This window comes from Numenius arquata, chromosome 9 (genome assembly GCF_964106895.1).
Source record: "Numenius arquata chromosome 9, bNumArq3.hap1.1, whole genome shotgun sequence".
NCBI lineage: Eukaryota > Metazoa > Chordata > Aves > Charadriiformes > Scolopacidae > Numenius > Numenius arquata.
Genome location: NC_133584.1, coordinates 28,991,408 through 29,015,230, shown reverse-complemented (window position 1 = coordinate 29,015,230; position 23,823 = coordinate 28,991,408). Strand labels below are relative to the sequence as shown.

The 23,823-nt window shown below is 49.0% G+C and overlaps 1 protein-coding gene across 2 annotated transcripts; it reads right to left on the bottom strand.

The window, feature by feature from the left end:
• Nucleotides 1–863: 863 nt before the first annotated feature.
• THAP4 (THAP domain containing 4) lies at nucleotides 864–23,349 on the bottom strand. 2 transcript variants are annotated; one of them, XM_074153391.1, is made up of 6 exons: nucleotides 23,218–23,349; nucleotides 21,249–22,405; nucleotides 12,040–12,199; nucleotides 6,142–6,251; nucleotides 4,945–5,048; nucleotides 864–1,198 (listed from the first exon to the last, which is right to left on the bottom strand). In XM_074153391.1, the coding sequence occupies exons 1-6, from the start codon at nucleotides 23,292–23,294 to the stop codon at nucleotides 1,079–1,081; spliced, it is 1,728 nt and encodes a 575-aa protein (XP_074009492.1). In that variant the 5' UTR covers nucleotides 23,295–23,349; the 3' UTR covers nucleotides 864–1,078. The 2 variants fall into 2 exon arrangements, with proteins under 2 accessions (XP_074009492.1, XP_074009493.1); XM_074153392.1 differs by lacking the exons at nucleotides 21,249–22,405; nucleotides 23,218–23,349 and adding an exon at nucleotides 17,731–17,841.
• Between the last annotated feature and the right edge of the window lie 474 nt (nucleotides 23,350–23,823).

Sequence of the window (23,823 nt, the reverse complement as noted above, 5' to 3'; positions counted from 1 at the left end):
CAGCAAGGAGTAACCTTGGTGCAGAGCCAGGACACGTGCCCTGGTCTGCCAGGGGAAGGGGTCCCTCCTGAGTCCTCCCCCCATACCCTAAAGGCATCATATGGGCCCATTTCTCCAAGGAGTTCCCATGAAGGATGCCTCCTTCCAAAGGCCTTTCCTGAAGCAATGCCTCTTGCTCAGTGGAGACAGAGCCCAGCACTGGGCATCTGTGGTGGAAGCACCGTGGCCACCAGCCCTTCTCTGTGCGGGGCTGGGGGTGCATCCCTGCAGGGGTGAGCTAACTGGCATGGAAGAAACCAGGCATCCCCAGCACCTGTCCTGGAAATAGCAGCTCGGTGGCTTGGCTCCAAGCCTCGTCCCACCCCTCGGGGCAGCGGAGAATGGTCCCGATCTCTGCCGAGGCCGAGACAGAAAAAAGAACTGCTGAGACGGATCCCCACTGTTGGCAGTTTCTCTTGCTGTTGGCTCACAGTTGTCACCCAAACTCTTGTGATGTTCTGCACTGAAGCCAGGTAAGGTCTGGTCCTGACACTCAGGGCGGACCCAGGTCCTTTCAAGTCAGCTGAATGGCACCATCAGGATTGGGGCCTGTGACAATTCTCTCTGTCCCACAGCAAGACGCAGGCACCCCCTCTGAGTGTTTAAGCTGAGCTGCATTAGGCAAGAGCTGGAGTTCTCAGTGTAAACCCATCCCCGATCCTGCTGCTTCTGTGGCGTTATTCCAGTTACACAGAAGGGTCCAGGAGGTTGGATCACAACCAACACCTAACTAAGGAAGAAGCATCAAAAAGCCCCTCTGTAACCACAGCCAGAGCAGAGGGACGCGCAGACCACTCTGCAATCACGCCCAAAGACACAGCCATAAAAATAAAAGATTTTTATTTTTATTTTTTTTTAATATACCATTACAGAAACATCTGAGTAACATTCTCAAGAGGACGGGCAGCTCCGTGGCCCTGGGGGCGAGCGCAGGCAGCCAGCTCCGGCGTCTGCCATCCCGTCCTCCTGAGCTGCCGCCGCTCTGGGTCCACAAGGCCCCGCTCCTCGCCCTCGGCGGGGAGACCCGGCCCTCCCGGCGTCAGGGCGTCACCTTTTTGTAGGTAATGTGGAGGTGCTGAGTCATGGGCTGCGTAGTGGTTGCCATCGAAACAGTTTGTTCGAGTTTCCCATCGGAATTGAGCCTGAATTTTCTGGTAATCTAAAAAGGGGGGGAAGAGAAGAAATAAGGAAATCAAGCAAACAGCATGCACAGGCTGAATTCCTTACCTGCGCTTTCTACTTTCCCTTTGCCATCCTTGTGCTTGCTGTCAACGCACCACAGATGGAAAGATACGCTCACTACAGCCATGAGAGTAAACAAGGAGAAGTTTTCTCTCCTAAAACAGTCCCATCTGGAGCACTGTGTCCAGTTCTGGGCTCCCCAGTTCCAGAAGGACAGGGAACTGCTGGAGAGGGGACAGCAGAGGGCTACAAAGATGATGAGGGGCCTGGAGCATCTCTCTTACGAGGAGAGGCTGAGGGACTTGGGTCTTTCAGTCTGGAGAAGAGAAGACTGAGGGGGGATCTGATCAACGCCTATAAATACTTCAAGGGTGGGTGTCAGGAGGATGGGGCCAGTCTTTTTTCAGTGGTGCCCAGGGACAGGACAAGAGGGAACGGGCACAAACTTGAATATAAGAAGTTCCACCTAAACATGGGGAGGAACTTCTTTCCTGTGAGGGTGGCAGAGCCCTGGAAGAGGCTGCCCAGAGAGGTGGTGGAGTCTCCTTCTCTGGAGACATTCAAACCCACCTGGACACGTTCCTGTGCAACCTGCTCTGGGTGGACCTGCTCTGGCAGGGGGTTGGACTAGATGATCTCCAGAGGTCCCTTCCAACCCCATATCATCCTGGGAGTCTGTAAAGAAGGCAGCCCTTTCCAAAATACCAGCTCCATGCCCCAAGACCGTTATCCATGGAGGAAGGCAGCATCCTGGCACTACTGACATCACCTCAGCACAGACAGGCCAACATCCCTCCACCAGAAGAGCAGCTCCCAGCTGGTAGCTCAGGGAGATGCTCTGTGCTGGACACACCAGTTCAACACCACTCGGGCTCTCTCTGGGTCACCACACTGTGCCAGAGTAAGGTGTTGCTCACGCTGCATGGGGAGATTGGAGCTTGCTGACCCTTGGCTTGCACCTGCAGCCAGGAGGGAGTTCAGTGCCAGAGAAGAGCACTGCTGTCCATCAAGAGGGCTCAAAAGGCGACATCATCCCCATCCCTCCACTCACGCAGGCTGTGAGTCTGTCTGTGCTGCACCAAACCTCAAGAGAAGAAATCTGGGGTTGCCCTGTGGCGCTGGACCACTTGGGACCCATGCAAGAAGATGCCTGAACCCAGGCTTCAGCAGCTTCCAAACCGGAGGAGGGAGCAGCTGAGTGTCCAGTGTTCAGCACAGGTTATTGGTCTGCTCCTAGCTGTCGCCGAAATAAAGGAGAGAAGCGGTACCATCCTTTTTGAACCTCAGCTCCTGTCCCAGAATAACGCTCTGGAGGGTGTCACTCCAGCTGCCTGGACCGGCAGGAGAAGGGCCACATGTAACGGTGTGGATGCCACCAGGGCACAGCAGCTCCCCGCATGAGCGCTGCTGTAAGAAGGCAGCCTGGCATGGACCCGCACACCCAGCACTTTGCCTGATTTCAGCCCAGATGGGCCCCACATCACCCAGAAGAGCTGCCTATACTGCTCGGTGGCTGCCTGCTGCTTCCCGTGCCAAACACAATCCCGGGGGCGAACAGAAATAAAGTCCTGGGCCAGCAGGATAACCTGCAAGAATGATTAATTTGCAGTCATTTAAACCAGCCCCATTTAGAAATTCCTAAAATGCAGAGACTTTTGCAAATGCATTTTTTTCCAGTGAAGGTCACTCAAGGGCACGTCCATAAGCTATCACCAGTCTGCATGCTCCGAGACGGCGTCCTCTCCACTCACACATGCGTTCCCACGCCCGCAGTGTGCCCTTAATGGCAATACCCAACACATCCTCCTTCCAGCTGAGAGCAAAGCTACCCAGGGCTGCAGACGACGTGCCCTGCTCTGACATTCATGCGGGCAACAACAGGAACAGGGTCATACGCTAACAATATTTTGATTAATATTTCCTGATCAGACGGGGCTCTCTCTGTAATGCATGGCAGTGTTCCTCCAATACCCCAAGCAGGAAAAGGCAATGAAAAGGAATGCAAAAGACACTCGTCTTTAACAAGAAATTATCTCACAACATCTGACCTTAGCTCAGGGCTTCTGAATGGCTCATTTTTTTCTGACTGGACCACCATAGGTCCTCCTGCCAAAAGGAGGAAATGAAATGAACGGGGCAAGAAGAGGGGGATTTTTCTCTTAAAAGAGAGCTTGGGTCAAAGGCTGGATGATGGTACCACGTGAGGGCAAGCTCTGCATACACCGGAGATGCACAGGGAGACTGCGACGTCCCACACAGGAGAGGAAACATGAAGCACTGGGAAAGGCCATGGGAAATTGGTGAATTCAAGGTAAGCGACATCCACTGCTCTCCCCTCGTCCACAAATCCAGTCATTTTATCACAGAAGATAACCAGGTCAGCCAGGCGCCATTTATCCATGGTAAAACCACATGGCCTGTGCTCAACCACCTTCTGCTTCTCCTTCTGAAGAGGGTCGTCCATTTTATTTAAATGTTTGTAATTACGAGCTCCACTGCCTTGGCGATATCCATAGTATTTAATGGCTTTATTTCTTCTGCTATAGAAAGGAGGCAATGCAGCTGCTCCTGGGAAAGGAGAAACCCAACAACTTAACACATGCATCTGAAGGCAGGGGAGTTAGGACTGCCTTTCTGGAGTCAGGACACTGTTTCTGTAGGCACAGACAATTTTTGGCATGTTAGTGAATTTAGGGAGCATGCTTATGACACTGGATGCACCTGCACAAACTTGCACTCAGTTATCCACGAGTTGATTTTATAGCACATAAAAACTAGATTGCAAAATTAAGCCAATAAGAATAAGACAATACTGTATTTGCTGCAAGCAAAATAGTGTCTTCTCTCCTGAGAGCCACACCTCACTTGTCATCCTTCAAAAATTCCAGTCAGTCACTTGGTTGACATACGAAAACAAGACAGATGCAAGAACATGCCTCCTTGTGACAGCTTGTTGAACCTTGCTGTCTGTCTTTCTCAGCTGCTAGTCAGCGAAGAGAGCTCTGCATGTGACAGCTAGGGTTCCAGCTGTGACCTCAGTATGCCACACTGACTCCAGCACTGCCATCTTACTCACAGTTGGCTGTACCCCATCCAGATGTGTCAACAACAAACCCCCGCTACACAAAAGAAAAAAGTCAAAACCCAAGAAGCAAGTCAACCAAGAGTGGAGCTGGCAGCATGTGCCAGCCCTGCCAGGTGGCCACAGATGGGAAGAGAGCCCAGAGCAACTTGTGAATGTCCTGAAAAGCAAACAAGCAAGATCTACAAAGACAAGGTGGAGCTCCAGTGAAAAGCAGCCATTCCTAAAATAACCTGATGAGGCCCAATACTGGACATACCGTACATGTGCACCCTCATACTGTAATTAATCCAGAAGACCAGCATTAAGAAGTAACACCACTGGCATACAGAGGTATTTAGAAAAGACTTTCCTACTCTCTTTCCTAAGGACCTGCTACTGGCCACTGCTGGAGACAGGATTCTGGGTTGGCTGGTCTGATTCAGCACATCAGTTCTTATCTTAACGATCCCTCTGGGTCTTCTAATGTATGAAATATCTTCTGAAGGCTGCTACAGAATGGATAAGCTAGGATGCCATGCAATATTTCCAAGAACTCAGATGGCAATCTGTAATTAAAGCATGCTAATCAACCCATCCTCTCAACTAGGCACCCTCTGGGGCTAGCAATACTACATGAATTGCTCAGTGTGTGCACTCACCTGCTCTACGTGGGGCTTCTTGGCAAAGGAGATCCTGGCTATGGAGTGAGAAGCTATAGACAGCTCTTGTCCATTCACCTCCCCTTCCTCCACCTCCACCAGACCTAGTGGAAAGCAAGGTCATATATAATTAGGCTACAAAGGTTACTTAACTATGTCACAATTCTTAGGCTATGTACTAGACCACCACCCTCTCTGAAGAATGGTTTTATTTGACCTAGCACATAGCGACAACTGCAAATCCACGCAACCTCAGGCATGTAATGCTGCTTAGAAAAATCTAACCAGACAGACTTAACTCATACCACGTGGGATGAGAATCGCATTGCAACTGGCAGTTTTTCCTTCAGCACCTCCTCTGGAGTTTTAGATGCAAATTTAAGTATTAATTGAGTTTTAACACTCTTTCACTTAGAATAATGTAGATGTGGTTCTCTCTCTCATTTAGTCCCTGTAAGGTGTGTAACAAGTACCAAGGCAGACAGGAGGGAGATGCTCCTAGTTTAGGAGCTAAGAAAAAAGACTGCACTGAGATTACTCTCTGTCCTGGGTTGAGAGACACAGGACTAACTTCTCTTCTAATGCTGAGGAAAACTGCACTTTTAGAAGACTCTAGTGTCTGAATTTGTGACAATATTTACTTTATAGCCAGCTAGGCTATGTAAGATTCAAGGTCTCAGTGGTTTCAAGCCTTGCCAGGTGCAGAGACGAAGGAGGAGCGAGACCCGGGCAACTTGACCCAAGCTGCCAACAGGATTATTTCATACCATGAACGTCACATTCAATATGAATTAGAAAAGTTTGCTGCCTGGTTCTCTCTCCCTTGATGGTGGCAGATCCAGAGAACTACTTGCCCTGGTGCTGGAGCCCTGAGCCCTTCCCTTCCTCCCGAAGCCGCAGTGCTCACAGTGTCCCACATTGGCTGTCCCTGCTGGGAGTGCACGGCTTCCTGGGATGGAACGGGCTTAGTATAATCCTTGTGTATCTTATATCAGTATCGGGATTAATACCGGTTCTTTAGTACTATTCTTAATTATTTAGTCTCATTCTATTAAATCTATTTATATTTCAACCCTCGTGTTTCTTTGTATTCCCCTATTCCCCTTTCTGGGTGGGGAGGGGTCATCAGGTGAGAGGATAATTGTCTAAACGGCAAAAAATTGTTATCAGTTTTCTCAAACTACAACAGGTGTGTACCTGTATTCTGGGCACTGATGAAGGCCACCTTATTAGTGTCAGGTTTGAGGCGGATGAATCCACATTCTCGGTGCATGGGCTTCCTGGTGTCCGGATGGAAGGCATTGAACCTGAGGGGAAATCAGAATACAAAAGCTGCTGTTTGTCACACTGAAAATACAGTGTTTGGTCTGGTCTCGTCCCAGAGGAAACAGTATTTTATTTAACCACATTGCCTGCAGTGTTATTTGAAGAGTAAAACACTGACAACACTTCATGGTTGGAGATGTAAACGTGTAAAAATACAGATACTTTACAGGCACAGCTGGAGTTCATTATTTAAGTACAAGCTTCATATTTTTCACAGCTCCTGGGCCTAAGACCTAGCTCAGGAAGTCCCTCAGGAAGTCAGGCGTTTCACAGATGCTGAAGCCATACTCTGTCTCAAATACTTCCTTTTCTCAAATAAATACCTGGCATTACAATATCATCTGTATTTAGCTTTTAAACCTGGCAAGTTCGGTTTTTTATATATTACTTGCTGCAGGCTGTAACAGAGCAGACTTATCTCTCGCTGAGGAGACCAGCTCCAGTGCAGGTAAGTCTCCACTGAGGAAGAGAACCATGGCAAAAAGGGCCGGCAAGGGGCTCTTTTTGAGGGCTTTTTGAAGCTGGGAAGCTGTCCAGGTCACAGGCTGCAGGGAGTGTGAGAGCCTTTCACTGGTGACGGGTGGCAGCTCTGAGAACTGCTGCGTGCGTTGTGAACAGGGGAACGACCTCCTCAGCCCGGTGGCAGAGCTGTGAGAGGAAGTCGAGACGTTAAGGAGATTAGGGAAGCTGAACAACAAATAGACTGGTGGAGCCAGGCTCTGCTCTCCTTGACACAGACACGGGAGCACATATCAGAAGGTAACCAGGGTCAAGGGGCCCCTGTATCCTGCCCCTGTCAGGCAGAATGCAGAAGCCTAAATAAAAAGTGTAAAAGGAGGCAAGTTCACGGTCAGGGCAGCAGACGAACCCCCTCCTTGCCCACCTCGCCCCTGGCACCTCTGAACAGCAGATACAAGGTTCTGGTTGAGGAAGGCCAGTCAAGTGAGGATGTGGATGATGGGCACTCTACACCAGAGACGCCTCCGCAGTCAGAAAGGCATACCGCCTGTATCATGACCACATCCACAAGGAAGAGAAGAAGGGTTATAGTTGTTGGTGACTCCCTCCTGAGGGGAATGGAGGGCCCAATATGCTGGGTGGACCCTCCTCAGAGGGAAGTCTGCTGTCTTCCTGGAGCCCAGCTTAAGGACATCACCAGGAAACTTCCTGTCTTGGTACAGTCCTCAGACTATTACCCATTATTGATCTTCCATGTGGGTGGAGAGGGAGCTGCAACTCATAGTCCAAAAGCAATCAAAAGAGACTTCAGGGCATTGGGAGGGTTGATGAGGGAATCTGGGGCACAGGTTATTTTTTCCTCACTCCTCCCAGTTGCAGGCAGTGACACTGAAAGGAACAGACAGGTCCAGTCTATTAATACATGGCTCCGTGGCTGGTGGCACTGCCACAGTTTCGGGTTTTTTTGACAATGGGATGGCCTACACAGCACCGGGCTCACTGGCATCAAATGGGAGACACCTTTCTCAAAGGGGGAAGAGAGTCTTTGCCCAAGAGATTGCAGGGCCGATCGACAGGGCTTTAAACTAGATGTGAAGCGGAAGGGGGACAATAACATCAGGCTTGTCTGTGACAAGCTGTGGGATAACACATCAGGATTAGATGGACAGGGTGCTAGTAAGGGCCTTCAACCTGTTGCCCTGAGGCACCCTGGGGACGCTGCATCACAGTCAAAGCCGAGCCAGGGGCTCCTAAGGTAGTCGGAGTCAACAGGGAAATGCCTGTGAGACACCTCAGGGAGTGTTCCTCTAAGGCAGCGGCACAGCCAACAGCCCAGCTGAAGTGCCTCTACACGGACGCATGCAATATGGGCAACAAACAGGAGTTGGAAGCTACTGTGCTGCTGGAAAGCTATGACATAGTGGCCATTACTGAAACCTGGTGGGACAAATCCTATGACTGGAGTGTGGCTACTGATGGCTATAAGCTGTTCAGGAGGGACAGGAAAGGAAAGAGGGGCAGAGGGGTTGCCCTCTATGTTAAGGAATGGATAGAGTGTGAAGAAATGTCCCTAAAGAATAGCCACAAGGAAGTGGAAGCTTACGGGTAGGAATTAGAGACCGAGGCAACAAGGGGAACCTTGTAGTTGGTGTCTACTCCAGGCCGTCTGATCAAGGGGAGCCTATTGATGAAGCCTTCGTATTCCAGCTACAGGAGGCATCACGCTCGAAGGCTCTCATCCTGCTGGGGGAATTTCAACCACCCCAACATCTGCTGGAAAAGCAACATGGCGAGCTGTAGACAATCCAGGAGGTTCCTGGAGCACCTCAACGATAACGTCCTAAGACAGGAAATAGACAGTCCTTCCCGAGGGGATGTGACACTGGACCTGACAGTCACCAACGCAAGTGAGTTCATCAGGAGTGGCAAGACTGGAGGCAGCCTGGGCTGCAGTGATCATGCACTGGTGGAGTTCACAGTCCTAAGGGGTACGTGTCATTCAAGGAGCATAGCCAGGACCCTGAATTTTAGGAAAGCAAACCTCCAGCTCTACAAGGAGTTAGTCAATAGGATCCCCTGGGAAACGGTCCTCAGGGACAAGGGGGCAGAACAGAGCTGGCAGATCTTTAAGGACGCTTTCCAAAGAGCACAAGAGCTCTTGATCCCCAGGTGTAAGAATGCAAGCAGGAAAGGGAAGAGATCGGCATGGCTGAGTCAGGACCTGCTGGTCAAACTAAAAGGCAAGAGGAACTGCACAGGCAGCTCAGGCAGGATCAGGTATCCTGGGAAGAGCATGGGGACACTGCCTGGTTACTTATGTCAGGAAGGCCAAGGTGCAGCTGGAGCTGAATCTGGCAAGGGATGCTAAGAATAATAAGGGCTTCTACAGGTATGTCAGCCAGAAAAGGAAGGTTAAGGAAAGCATACCCCCTGATGAGCAAGAATGGCAAACTGGTAATGACACACGAGGAAAAGGCTGATGTTCTCAACAACTTTTTTGCCTCGGTCTTCACTGCCAACCCCTTTCCTCACACCTCCTGACTTGAAGGACCAGGGAAAACCAGGGGGTCTGAGGATGAAGAACCGCCCACTGTAGGAGATCAGGTTCAAGACCACCTAAGGAACCTGAAGGTACATAAGTCCACAGGACCTGATGAAATGCATCCACAGGTCCTGGCGGATGAAGTTGCTACACGCTTTCCATTATATTTGAAAAGTCATGGCAGTCTGGTGAAGTCTGACTGGAAAAGGGGAAACATAATGTCCAATTTCAAAAAGGGAAAAAAGGAAGACCCACGGAACTACAGGCCAGCCAGTCTCACCTCTGTGCCCGGCAAGATCATGGAGCAGATCCTCCTGGAACCTCTGCTAAGGCACGTGGAAAATAAGGAGGATTGGTGACAGCCAACATGGCTTCACCAAGGGCAAGTCATGCCTGACAAATTTGGTGGCCTTCTACGATGTTGCTACAGCATTGGTAGATAAGGGGAGAGAAACAGATGTCATCTACCTGGACTTGTGCAAAGCGTTTGACAACTGTCCCACATGACATCCTGGTCTCTATATTGGAAAGACATGGATTTGACAGATGGACCACTCAGTGGATCAGGAACTGGCTGGATGGCCGCACTCAAAGGGTTGCGGTCAATGGTTCAATGTCCAAGTGGAAGCCAGTGACAAGTGGTGTTCCTCAGGGCTCAGTACCAGGACCAGTGCCATTTAACATCTTTGTCAATGACATGGACAGTGGGATAGAGTGCACCCTCAGCAAGTTTGCCGATGACACCACACTGTGTGGTGTGGTCGACATGCTGGAGGGAAGGGATGGCATCCAGAGGGATCTGGACAGGCTAGAGAGGTGGGGCTGTGTGAACCTCATGAAGTTCAACCAAGCCAAGTGCAGGGTCCTGCACATGGGTCATAGCAATCCCAAGCACAAATACAGGTTGGGTGGAGAACGGATTGAGAACAGTCCTGAGGAGAAAGACTTGGGGGTGCTGGTGGATAAGAAGCTCGACATGAGCTGGCAACATGCACTTGGCAGCCCAGAAAACCAACCGCATCCTGGGCTGCATCAAAAGAAGTGTGGCCAGCAGGGCGAAGGAAGGGATTCTACCCCTCTGCTCCGCTCTGGGGAGACCCCACCCGGAGCACTGCATCCAACTCTGGAGTCCTCAACACAGGAAGGACATGGAGCTGTTGGAATTGGTCCAGCAGAGGGCCATGAAAATGATCAGAGCTGGAGCACCTCTCCTATAAGGACAGGCTGAGACAGCTGGGGTTGTTCAGCCTGGAGAAGAGAAGGCTCCGGGAGACCTTATAATGGCCTTCCAGTACCTGAAGGGGGCCTGCAGACGGGGAGGGACGCTTGGTCAGGGAGTGTAGTGATAGGATGAGGGGGAACGGTTTTAAACTGAAAGAGGGGAGATTTAGATTAGATACCAGGAAGAAATTCTTTACTGTGAGGGTGGCAAGACAATGACGAGTATTCAGGAAGCATGTGGACTGTCTTGGAACAAGTGGCACTGCTCCAGGAGCTAGGGAGGCACAGGGTCTCTGTTCTCCAGGCTTGCTGCCTATTTTCCTGATGCTTCCCAGAGCTCAGCTGCACTGAGCTGTACATCTCCTCGGTACAAACAAAAGAAAAAAACCAGAAGGCAACTCAAATCAGCAACTGTTTGGAGAGGGAGATGTAGACAGAGCATGACTGTCAGAGCTTTGTTTCTTTTGGAAACTGGACTAAAAATGTCACATGCTGAGCCGACAGCTCTGTCACTACAAACGGCGCGCACCAGGAACACAGGGCATCTTCCACACAGCGTTGGCATCTTGTAATTATTCTTTTCTCTGGTTTTCAAAGCAACAAACTTTCCAACTCACCCCTCCCAAATGAGTACTGGAGCAGTACTGATCAGCTAGCTAACATGTCACTTCTCTTCCTCCAGATTTCTTTTTGATTTCTCTTAGAACAATTACTTGCAGCCAAAGCAGTTAAGCTATCTGCCTTCTATCCCATATAGTTTGTTAAATAAATACTTTCACTTGTCTCAGATTTTCACAGTGGTGAAGACTGAGCACCACAGTTTAATATGGACAAACTTGGCAGCGATGCCATAACTCCTTCAAAGCAGAATGATAGCAGTTGTAACACTATTACCTGAAGATTCATTTCTAATCACACAACTACTACCAGCAAGAAGAACCGTGGGGGGTTTTCTGGCCATGAGGACAGTACATCTTCTGGCCAGCATATGCACCCAGTGCACACCACATTAAAGCAGGAAGATCACTGGTCTGTCAAAGGCAGGTACGGAGTTTGCACAAACAGCAGTGATGTCCATGATGGGGCCATTCTTGGTACCGTAAGTTACTCTCACTATTCTAAGTTACGATCACATTCATAGAACCCCGAGTTACTTCTCACTACATAACCTTCAAGACTGGCAGACCACAAGAACTGTACACTGCACCACAGCCACAGTCCTGATCCTGTACTTGTTTGCTTCTGCACGAGTTCCCAGGTGTGAACTCACTTTTCAAAAGCTCTGTACAACTGCACTGTGCTCCTGGGCTAGTGAATATCTTCAGTGATTGCAGGTGTGCAGCCTTGGGTATGTTGCAAGAGCATGCCAATTAATTTTCCTTTAAAATGTGTGATTAAAGTCAAACCATGCAGTTGCATATCGTTACATCACCTCATTTGGTAGGTGAAAACTTGTTTACTTTGCCACTGGAAAAGAAACACAACCAACAAATCTCACTGGAGTCATGCCTGCTCCGCTCCAAAAGCTGCTGCCAACACAGACTTACGAGAAGTTGAGCATGGGCTGCCCCACGTGGGAGATGTGCACTTCTTCCAGGTACTGGAAGGGCTTCATTGTAGGGAAGGTGCCGTCTCCTGGTGGGTCTGAGAGCCAGGTGCCCAGCATCCAGGACAGGGGCTCCATCACGGGATTCAGCTGGGGAGTCTCTGTAGAGGAAGAAGAAAGAAAATTCAGGGATCTGTGCTCTGCAGCTTGCTGTGAGCTGCTTACGGCTGGGTGAAGGTGACCACAAAACACCCCAGAACGGGTCAAACGCTTTTCTCTAGAGGAGCATCAGCTCCAAGGTGCAAGGGGAGACGGGGAACAACGAACAGTCACAGAAAGTGGGTCTGCTTTCAAACCTGTTCTTGACCTTACATAAAGCATTCTTCCAGTTGATCCATTTCTGACCTGTCTCTGTAGCTTTATCTGAAGAGAAAGCCCCCTCCCATCCACACGCAAGAAAGGAGAAGACTGAAATCTCAGCATAAAGAATTATCACTAAATGACAATTAAATCTCTAACGCTCTGGCCTGATTTTTCTCAAGCACTGAGTACCTACTGTTCCTGTCTGTTTGAGAGACCAAGGAAATGAGTCCTCACTTCAGAGGAAAAAGAAAAATCAGGCTGCATACATATTTAAGATCAAAGTTTGGCTGTAATTTTTTTGAAGAGGTTAACAACGCCCTGCACTTGTAAAAAGAGACAGGAATCATTCAGAAGTGTTTCTGCTTCGGCTCTGGACTAAGGCTAAGTAAAACATCTTAAAAAGACTAGGGTGCCTGCAAGTTAAAGCATAAAAGGAAGAAAAAGCTACTTCCCTTTGTCATTGCATTTATTAAGAAGCAACAAAGGTCTGTTTCACAGAGGGAAAACTTCTTTAAGGAATCATTTTAGAAAAGTTTTGATAAACAACAGTTTCACATTTTGCTGTGATTTCAGAGGGTGTGACCTGAAAAAACACAAATAAATCGGAGAAATGGAGACAGGTAATTTAAAGCAGCTCCATTCCTAAGGTGTAAGCAGGGAAAGCGATACGGCAGCCCCATGATCTCCGGAAAGACCAGTACCAATAGGAATGAGGTGCCCACTGCTCTGCATTAGCTGTTATACAGACGAGTATAACTGAAGTACACTTCAAGCATGTCCTCCTCCCACTCACAGCATAAATGACTCATACTGGCAGGGTGGGAGTTGAAGGGGGTTGTCTTCCACACCTAGTGATATCGCTCAATACAAGAACAAGCTACCTATCTGGCTGGTCTAAAAGGCACAGATTCAGCTGCAGGGAGAAATTATGACCGAAAATGGTGATACTGCAGGTAAAAATTTGCTTGATCTGTCCATGTTTCACTGTGCTCAGTCCCAAACATCAGACCAAAAAGACTGAGCAAGGAGTAAGAATAGAGAGTCCGCACCTGGAATGGCAAAGCAAGGGGAACAGAAACTTTCCCGGGTAAAGGAGAATTACTGCTTTTGTTATTTATTCTCCCACAGATAGCAGGTTTAAAATGTCAGCCGGCACGTCAGCAAGATGCTTCTAGTTACTCTTCTTTATTCTGAAGTATTTTGCCAGTGAAGCAACATGAGAAAACATGAGAGCTCATTATGAAATAGGTGATGAACATCTACAACATTCGAGGCAGCCTTTGCAAAGACTGTCCTGCCAGCCTGGGCATTCACCACCAGCTCACCAAGGTGTTACGAAGGGGTTCCTACAGTCCATGCAGCGTACCAGACAGCATTTCATTGTACATACCTTGCACCTGCACTGTGAGCAACCAAAGCAACAGAACATTATTTTCTGGTACAGCAAAGACCTTAACACAGTGATGACCAATAATAAAAGACCAAAATTAGTGTTACAAGAAACTCCATACTCCTACACTGCTTCTTAGGAACCTGTTTCCCTTTCTGCTTTCACATTGAGAGCATACGGTTTTGCGAGTAAGGAGAGTATCGCTACCCCATCCAACTGGTATTTGCCTTTCACTTGCTATTGCATACACTGCGTTTCTTTCCAAACTTTTTGCAGGCTCAAACTCCCACTGCAGAAGGGAAAAGCAAAGCTTTGGGAAGGCTAGAAGAGACTGCAGCCTGGGCTGCTGCTGCCCTCTCCTGGGTCAGGAGGTGGCAACAAAGTCTAGGAGCTGGATGCTTTCTGTCACCGGAGTGCTTGTAATAGCACACTTCATTTTCTTCTGCTTAACCACCTTGCTGCATTTCAGAAAAAGCATCAAAATGACAGATGAAAAAAAAAAAAGTCTTTAGCCATTTCCACTTTTTAGACTTAGTTATAAACCAAGAAAAGCCAACTGATTGTTTCCAGCACCCACAGTTTGACCCCATCGCCTTGATGTGTAGCGTCCAGCCCGGCTGGAGCTGCCTGACCGGGCAAGCTAGTCTCACTTCCAAAGAGCTGGACTTCTAGCCAGCTGGAAAGTGAAGAAGCCTACACCAAACCATATGGCCAAGTAACCATTCCTATTTTTCCAAACTACCTGCATGGTGGCAAAGCCAACATGAGGGTTTTTTTAGTTCTTATGTTGCTTGGAAAAGCCAAGAGCACCAGAAGTGTTGGTGGGAATGAGGACCATAGACTCGGTGCAGAACAGTGAATGTATCCTGACCACATTCTGTGCAGTGCTCTTCTTACCTTCGGTATTGGTCTCTAATAGTGAACTAAGGCCTTTTTTCTCCCTGGCAGCCTTCTGTGCTAGAGGGCTGAGCTGAGAGACTGGAAAAGCAAGAGTGGGGAGGCAGACAGGACAGGGGCTGATTGAGTCCATCAGAGGAAAAAAAAAAAAAAAAAAAGCAGCAATTTGAAAAGAGAATAGCTTCTTATGTTGTGGTGGCAAGACTATTGAGGCAACAAAAAGCAGACTTTAAAGACGAAAATATCTTTGTCCATGGAGCTGCTTTGTTTCAAACAACAGGTTTATAGATGCAGTCACTGTCAAGAGGAATTTCACTGGCAAAGGAATGTGTACCTCCCTTTTTAAAGATCTGATCTAAAACTCTTGTCGCGTCACTTTTACAACCAACCTGCTACTATGGCTTGAAAAGTAAGTGTGTGACGATATCAAGAATACGAACCATGTCTGAGAATTTGCAGCACAAGAGACACTGGCCACCCTTCTATACGTTTAAAGCTTCAGACTCGGATGGGGTCGTCTTAATGCTGGTTCTCTTGCATCCACACACAGAGTTTCTCTTTTATCTAGTAACAGGGAAGCTGACACTACAGACTCCTTCTTAACAAGGACATTCCTGGAGTCACTTTTCCCTACCAGATGATACAGTTTCTTGAAGCTGTTAGGCACCCAGCATCTTCAAGACCTCCACTCCTCTATGAAATCCAACTGAAATCAGCCACGACGCTCACAAGTTGCGACAGCGTGGGAGACAAAAGCCACAGGCGCTAAGCAACCTGGTCATCTAGAACTCCTTTCTTCAGGAAGCCACTCAGGCCAAAACTGCTGTGTCCTGGGAACACCAGTCAGCTCTGTTTCATTATCTGACCCCAATTCATGGCTCCAAACTCGTGGATGGACTGTTTCCACATCTTTCTCATTCACAAAGAGGTTAGAAGTCAAATCCCTCCCTGTCCTGTAACAAAATCAGACTGTAACTGGCTGTCCATGCTTTGCAGCAGGAGACGACATGCTCTCCCTGCCACGAGACAAACTAGACAAAGCAGCTGGACAACCCCTTCGGGCCACGGCTACACAGGCTTCAGCCAGCCTGGCTCTCAAGTGGGATCCCTGGCACTGAGAGCTACACTGGCACAAATTCCTATGCAGCTTTTATCAGCAAAACAAAAAACAAACCAACTCACACAGCACTTTCTTGGTCTTCAAAGTGCAGGGTCTACAGCAACAGCTGGGCAGCCTCCTGCAGTCCTTACCTTCAGCCGAGTTGCTTACTAGGATTTAAATCACCATCATCAAGGTTCTGGTAATTAAGGAGCAGCCTTTTCCAGTGCACTTTTTCCATATTTAAGTACAGAAGGTGGCTTTGTACTCTGCTGCCCTTCCCTGAGTGTGGCACCCCTTTACGCACTTTGCTGATGCTCCCACCAGTAAACCAGTATTCCTAGCACTGGCATGCTCTAGCTCGATCTCTGCTTTAAAAAGGTGAGAACATGATTATATTCACAAATTCTCATTTTATGGCCTTAGTAATTAATTTCATGACAAAACACCAATGTGTTACTGCCTGTGTTTCTACCCTCTGCGGTAAAATGCTCCAGTGTCTGTAATCACTGACAGAGCTCTCCTGCACTACAGAATACAGAGAAAACATCTTTAAAATTATACACTATTATGAGAAACCCAAACATCCTACCTGAGCTTAACTCAGTATGTTTGACTTTCTCTCAAGTTTACCTTAGTTAGCGTTTTCATTGCTTCCTAGTTGCAAGCTGTTTTTTTGTTGCGAGTCATTGCCGACTCGCTGCAGAATGAGATGCTTAATGCACAAGCTGTGTAGACTCTTAGGAAAAAAAATAGAAAAAAACAGACTGAAAAAGAAAAAAAAAGGCAACAGCAGAGCAAAAAGTCTTCTTTAACCCCTTTCCAGCCACCTTTCTCTCCAAGGGGGTGGTGAAAGAGCCATCTCCCTGATCATCCACATCCCAAACGCACTGCGTGTGGGGCCGGTGCCATGCCGTGCCTGGCCTCTCTCGTGATGCCTTCTGCCACAGCCACAGCCCTGCTCTTAACACATATTCCTACTCCTTATCGCGTGTCTACCTTGCTTTATAGCTCCCTCGTGCTTTGTAACATCCACTTACTCTACTGACCAGCCTTCTTCCCTGGCCGTTCCCAACCCGCACAAGACAGGGGAGGGGAAGAAAAAAAAAAAAAAAAAAAAATCACAAGCAGCACCTGCTGTTCCAGAATAAAGGCATTTTTCTTCAAAAATCCTTATTCTGCTTCAGAAATACGGGTGTTATTTTCTGAAGAGAGTTGCCCTGTACAAAGCTGCTTCTGCAAAAGCAATTCTAGCAGTTTCCTTCAGATATGTCCCCAGCCCCCAGTTAAGGTTTGGCTGCCAGGTTAGCGGTGCCTGCCCTGGTAGAGGCAATTTTTCTGACAGCACATCTCCGGGACCCATTATAAGCGTTTCATCTTGAAACCAGACAGGGACTCATTGCTGTTCAAGCCCTGCTCAGGCAGATGAAAAGTACAGCACCTCGCATCTTTGCACAACCCCGCTTCTCTTCTCCCTGCCACCGAGGAGTGCTATTCTGCTACCTGTTTTCTGCAATGCAAACAAAAACCAGTTGCCATCCTGACGAGAAACACCACCTCAGGCCCCACAGACCAGGCGCCAGGGCTCTACCTTGGCACAAATTCAGACATTTAATGTTCAAGTCCTCCTACTTGTCCTCAAAGTTCACCAACTATGCTTCATTCACAGGTAAAAAGTATTACAATCAATGGCACTTCTACACTGGCTTTGTACAAATATTGAAAAACAGATCTAAGCTGGAAGAAAATACGATTTCCTACAGATTCTTAGCAAAACACTAATAATTTTCCACATGGACCCATTCTGCAAACTCTCCTGCCTTTAATATGACCTTCATGGGAGCAGACATGGAGTTTGGAAGAGGCTCCACACATGCTCAAGTGGCTGAACTTTAACAGCTTTACCTCTCTGATACAGATACTTCAATCACGTTGAATCATACCTGCGTTTGCTCCACTGCCAGCCATGGTTTGCAGTTATTTTCCTATTGCTTGGTTTAGCTCTCTAACCACCTTTGCTCACCAGAAAAGGTTTTGCGCAGGGTCGGTAAGATGGCTATAAGGGAAGTGATCTCACGATTAGGTAAAAGTTATCCCAGTGCCTGCTGGGAGATGTAGTTTTACAAAAGGAGCGAACTAGAGCACGTTAAGAGGAGGTGATCGTGTGAAAGGAGAGGAAGGGGATATAGCACCGGGGGAGCATGGTGCAGCAGAGCTGCGAAACCTTCAAGCAGAACAAGATGGTCAGATAGGACTTACGTATCGGAGGAGAGCACTGTCAGAATAGACTCTCCTTCCACGTGACACTGGATCCATATTTGCTCACTGGCTCTCCCTAATTTCATAGAATTGTCTAGGTTCGAACGGACCTTTCAAATCATCGAGTCCAACCATTAATCCAACACTGCCCAAACCACGACTAAACCATGCCCCTCTGCACCACGTTTGCCCATCTGCTAAATACCTCCAGGGATGGCAATTCCACCACTTCCCTGGGCAGCCTGTTCCAATGCTTGATAACACCTTGTGAAGAAACTTTTTCCTAATATCCATCCTAAACCTCCCATGGCACAACTCAAGGCCATTTCTAGTACATTTCTCCCAGTGCATCTTGTTGTTCTCCAGAAGATGCATCTAACCTCCTTCTGCCTGGTGCACAGTGCCTAACCGTGCTCTCCTGCTGGAAATATTCCTCAACCTTCAGTCCGCACTCCTCAGAAGTGGCCCATGAAACAGAAGAAAACATCTTCCTACCCAACAAGTGAGCAAATTCAAAGTTTAGCATGGAAAAGGTCACTGTGGCAGTCACGCAGGAAGCAGCCCAGGGCTTCTCCTAAAACCAGTCAGTTGATCCCCCTGTTAGGACAGGTTGGGAAACACCGCTGGAGCGCACTGTGACAGCTCGAGCACGCTGCGAGCCAAACTCACCCAGATTGAGTCACTGATCCTCAAGTAAGGCTGGCAGGGACTGCGTGTGCAGCAGTTTTGCAGAAACCTGCTCTTTCCAGCTGGTTGTAGCTTGGGTAGAGCCAGCAGAAATGTACATGTTTCACTGGAGGAAAATATCTGTTGAGAATTAGTAGCAAAATGAAGTTCTGCTTAACGGGTGCAGGCCTAAAGCTCATTTCTCTGCTTGTGATTTTCCAGACGCAGCTGAACGTGAGGCAGCAGCAAAGAGAGGTCCTGCAGCGCGCGGAGCTGGGACGCAGACACGTACCAACCTGCACGGTCAGTCCAGTCGCTTACTTTACTTACACTCCCCATTCCCAAGGCACTGCCTTTAGAAGAAAAAAATATGCAGGCTCAGGTTCACAGCTAGTAACATCAACTCAACTACACAGCAGATGATTTAGGACAACTGAAATGTAGCTACTAACAAAAACTATAAGTATTATTTACCCAATACATTACCTGACTGTTTTTTTATGAATACCAAAGAGTCTTTCTTCAATTACAGCAAAACTTAGTGTCTAGGCATAAACCAGGCTCTGCCCAGCAGCAGTCAGCTGCACTTAATCAGGTATTTTGACTGCCACAAACTATTACTATGAGCACACAAAAAGCAACACAAGGCAACAAGGCAGAAGAGCACCAAGATTAAGCTAAAAAAAAAAAAAAAAAAAAAAAAAGGTGCCAGGCAGCCACCAACAAACCCTTTAAAAAAGTCACCATCCAAAAGGTTCTGTAAGAACTTCCCATCGCACCAAGCTGCAATCACTGAAATGGTTCATTTTCACATAGTGATCTCGAGACAGCACAACAGGTAAGAAGTTGGTCAATTCATTAAAAAAAAAAGACATTTTCCCTTCGAAAACAGAATATGTAATTCTTATGTTCTTATAGAAGATATTCTTGATATATAATTCTCATGTTCTCAAAGACATATGTATAAGAACATCCATCTCAGGAAAGAAAAGAAAAATCATAGCGCTCACTAGAGTAAAGAACAACATGTCAGGACACTCTTCTTGCAATTAGTATCTCACTGAAGGTATTCCAACAAAGCTAGACACTCCTTTTTCATATATGAATGACAATAATAGAACACTAAAATTGTATTCAGTTATTGTACTGACTTGACGTTAGAGAGCAGCTGTCATTCTAGTGGCCAGTCCAGCCCAAACCACGACAATTCTTTTCTTTAGTGTGACACCAAAACAATACAAAAATACAGACCAGAAGGTACAAATAAGACTATGCTGATTTCCCATGGGCGAAAAAATTCTTTTCCCCCCTCTACCCAAATCAGAGTGTGAGTTTTTCCACACTTCGGAAAATTAAAAACATACGGAAAAAGTAGCATTGGGTATCAACCTTCAAGAATTTTGTTGGGATTTATTTTCTTGCACTTGAGCGAGGAAGTAGGCCATGCTATAAGAGTCTGGAGAACACGTCTTTCTATGCCAGTGTCGTGTTTCTACATGGCTCTAGAAGAAGCTGTGAGGTTCTTTAGGAGAAGAAACCTCGTAATGGATTTGAGAATTACCATGGGGTAATACCTAACCGGTGGCTTCTTCAAGAAAGTCCGAAGTCATGCGTCCCTCACAAGACAATCCTGCGTTTTCTCAGCATCAAACATCATCAGACACTCCTAAACTCCCCCAAACTTTATCTTGCAACTAGAGTCATTGTGCAAGTTTTACCAGCTGTATATTAAAGCACTCTTTTTCTTGCAAGAGAAAGGGTTATGGTCCGATTCAACTCCTCTGCAAGAACCTTGCTACATGACCACATCCCTCTCCGAGTTCCCCTACGTTTTCAGGTGTTGTGAATTGTTTTTCATCAATGGATAAGTTCCTCCCACTTTATTATGTGTTTCCTGACTTCTTCCACCTTCCGAGGGAGGAAATGATCAAACCAAACACAGGCACTCAGTCACAAAAAGTGACCTCACTCTGTACCATGGCATTGTCATATTTGATAGCTACCACCTCACTTAGATTTCATATATCCCGAGTACAGAGTGCATTATATGAAATCTAAGATCCGAAGTACTTCTTACATCACTGGAGAAGACTTCGACAGCTTTCCCAGATACCTGCTGCCCATGACAGCTCATTAACACACCGAAAAAATTCACAAGCACGCTCCAAAGGAAGGCAAATCATAACCAGTGCTATCAAGTCACAAACAAGTTGAAATAACCCAGGACGAAAAAAAAAATTAAAAAAAAAAAAAAATCATCAAGAGAGTTGTTGGCAACACTGTGACCTAACTTCCCATTCCGCACCAGGAATCCCCTTGGAAACTTTGGAGATAAGAAATAGCTCATGTGCCCAAAAAACTAATTTTTTCATCTCTGTCTGTTGGTCTAATCCAAGCTACTACTTCTCCTTTCAAAAAGGTACCTTTCTCCTACTTTTTACCCATCACAACTTTATGACCTCTAACTTAAACAGCCTCTTATTGCTAAAAAAACCAGTGACTTCTGCCTCAAGGCAAAGCCAGTGGGGATACTGACCACAGTCCTGGGATAGCAGGCTGTTCAAGTAAGGGAAACTGATCCTCTTCAGCTCATCAAGCTTCTCCTTCAGCTTCCTGACTTGACTGTCAGAGCGACTGATCCTCTGCCTCAAAAGTTTCAACTCTCCGTTCTTCTTTTCCACCTGCTCCCGCAGGCAGCACACTTGGCTTTTGCTCTGCCTGGAGGAGAAACAGTACGAGTGGAGGGAGTCGATGAGCTTGCAAGCTCCCGAGGCCGACATGATGACCTCGTTGATTGACATGGGGTTGGCATCTGTGTCACCCTTCCGCCCCACCACAGCCTCGGCAGCAGGCTGGGGGGTAAGGTCTGCTGGGGACGCCGACAAACCCTGGGAAGGTTTCTGAGGGGTCGCAGTGAGGGATGAAGTAGGGGAGCCTTCCGCGACAGCCTTATTGTGTCCCATGAGATGGCTGCTGCAGCTCGGTTCCACATCTCTCTTTGGCCTTTTCCTTTCTAGCTGCTCTTTTGGGAACGACGGCCGCTCTCTGGCATGCTTTGAGGAAAAGCTGTAAGAATGAAGGGAGCCGATGAACTTGCAAGCGCCAGAGGCAGGAGGTGTGAAGTCATCGACGGACACACCACTTCTGTCTGCTACCCAGCTCCCCATCCATGTGGCTTTGGGACAGTCCTCCACAGAAGATCTCTCAGGCTTTTTCTGAGGTCCAGGCTTTGCAACCAAATTATCACCTAACGTCCTTCTCCGAGGGCCGTCCAGCTGACTGCGGAGGTTCTCTTCCTCCTTGGACATCGATCCAATTTCCGCTTGCAAAGTCACCTCCTCCATCTCCGTCGTCCCTTGAATCACCATGAAGTCCTGGCCAGAAGACGAGGTCCTCTGAACTACCTCACAGCCTCCTTCCCTCGGGTCTTCTCCATCCTGCTGCGGCACCTTGCTTGCTATTTTTCTTCTGCTTCTGACATAATCCAGGTTGTCGTGTTTTTTCTCTGCAAGCTGGAAGATGGTAGGGACAGCAGTGGGCTTCAGCAACCGGTGCTGGTCTTCCAGCCGCTTAGAAAAACTGTCTTTGGTGAAATGCTCACTGCAAAGAAATGAGTACTTGGTGGGAGTCCAGTTGTCTCTCTGAACAGCTTTCAGCCACTGAATCAGACGCTTTGAATCCTTCAGAGGGAATCTGAAAAACAAACAGAGAAAAAAACCCATGAAAAAAATCTAAGTCACGTTCTGGAAATCAGAAGGGTTGGTACTCCTAAGTTTAGGAAGTTCTCACGAATTTTAACAGGTTACGCTTGTTTGAAGATTATTCCACTTTGGTCTGAAACACTCCAAATTCATGCCCGCCGTTAACAGCCCCACTTCACCAACAGCGCCCAACTAAAAAGCGCCATTTCCCTTTCCATCAGCAACTGACCCATTATCCAGCTGCTCAGCCACCCTAGGACAAACGTGGCAGCCCGAGGAGGAATGAGGATGCGATGGGCACCGAAACACGCCGGCCGGGCCAGCACATCGCCCAACCCCAGGCCCCCGCTGATGTTTATCCCCGGTGTATTTAATACGGTGTAAAAACGCCTGGGCTGCAGGAAGACCCTGAGGGGTTGAACGAGGAGCCTTTCCCGAATCGTCGGCGATGAGGACACCTTGCCCTGGGGGCTCCCCCATGGCAGCAGCACCCCCCGGCGAGGCGGAGGGAGGGAGCCAGGCCTCGCCCTCAGCCCGGGCCCCAGGCCCCGCGGCGGCCGGGGGCTCTCCCCGCTGCCGAGCCGAGCTCCGCGGGCGCTGGGGAGCCCGGAGCCGGTCCCCGGCGCTGAGGGGAAACAAAGGGCGGCCGCTGCCGCTCAGGGCCCGGCGGGGGAAGCGCCGCGGGGGCGGGCGGCCGCCCCCAGCCCAGCCGGAGCGGAGCCCGGGGATGAGGGAGGCCCGGCGGCGGCACCTGCGGGGGGCCGGGGGCGGCGGGGCTGAAGCGGGCCGGGCGGCCGCCCTTACCTGTGGAAGGAGACGGCGCCCCGGTGCGCCTTCCCCTGCCGGTTGGAGCAGTTGGCGGCGGCGCAGCAGATCACCATCTCCGCCCGCCGCCGCCGCCGCCGCCGGCCGGGCCCGCCCCGGCCCCGGCCCCCGCCCGCCGGCCCGGGCCGCCGCCAGCCGTACAGCAAGATGGCGGAGCCAGGTCACCCCGGCCGCCCCTCCGCCGCTGGGGAAGGGGTTTCTGTACGGCACTGCTGTCAACCAAGATGGCGGCCGCCGTATGGCCGCCGCCATTTTGACCGAGGCGCCGCCGTACAGCGCCGATGCTGCGGGGCGGGTAGGGAAGGGGATGGCTCCCGGCGCCGCTCGCTTGCCTCCTCGGCGCTGCAAGGCGTCCGCCTCCCGACGAGCCGCCTAGTCCGCCACGGCCAAGCCACCAAAGGTGCCTCCGAGAGAGGAATGTGGGGGGGGTACAATCCCGGGCGAAGGGGGGCGGGGCTCGGCCAGCTCCGTACAACACGATGGCCGCGCCCACCTGTCCGAACTTTCCCGGGCGTACGTGTCATGGGCTACTCCCATCAGCGTCGAGCGGAACGAGCGGAGCCCATAAGCTCCACCACGCCGCCT

What these genes read in the sequence shown, in the direction of transcription:
- THAP4 (XM_074153391.1), bottom strand. Translation starts at nt 23,294, where the DNA reads ATGGTGATCTGCTGCGCCGCCGCCAACTGCTCCAACCGGCAGGGGAAG. An exon ending in CCTGCTATCCCAGGACTGTG is followed by an intron (nt 12,200 to 21,248) that starts GTCAGTATCCCC and finishes CTTCCTCTACAG; the next exon opens with AGACTCCCCAGCTGAATCCC. An exon ending in AGAAGCCCCACGTAGAGCAG is followed by an intron (nt 1,199 to 4,944) that starts GTGAGTGCACAC and finishes CCCCCTTTTTAG; the next exon opens with ATTACCAGAAAATTCAGGCT.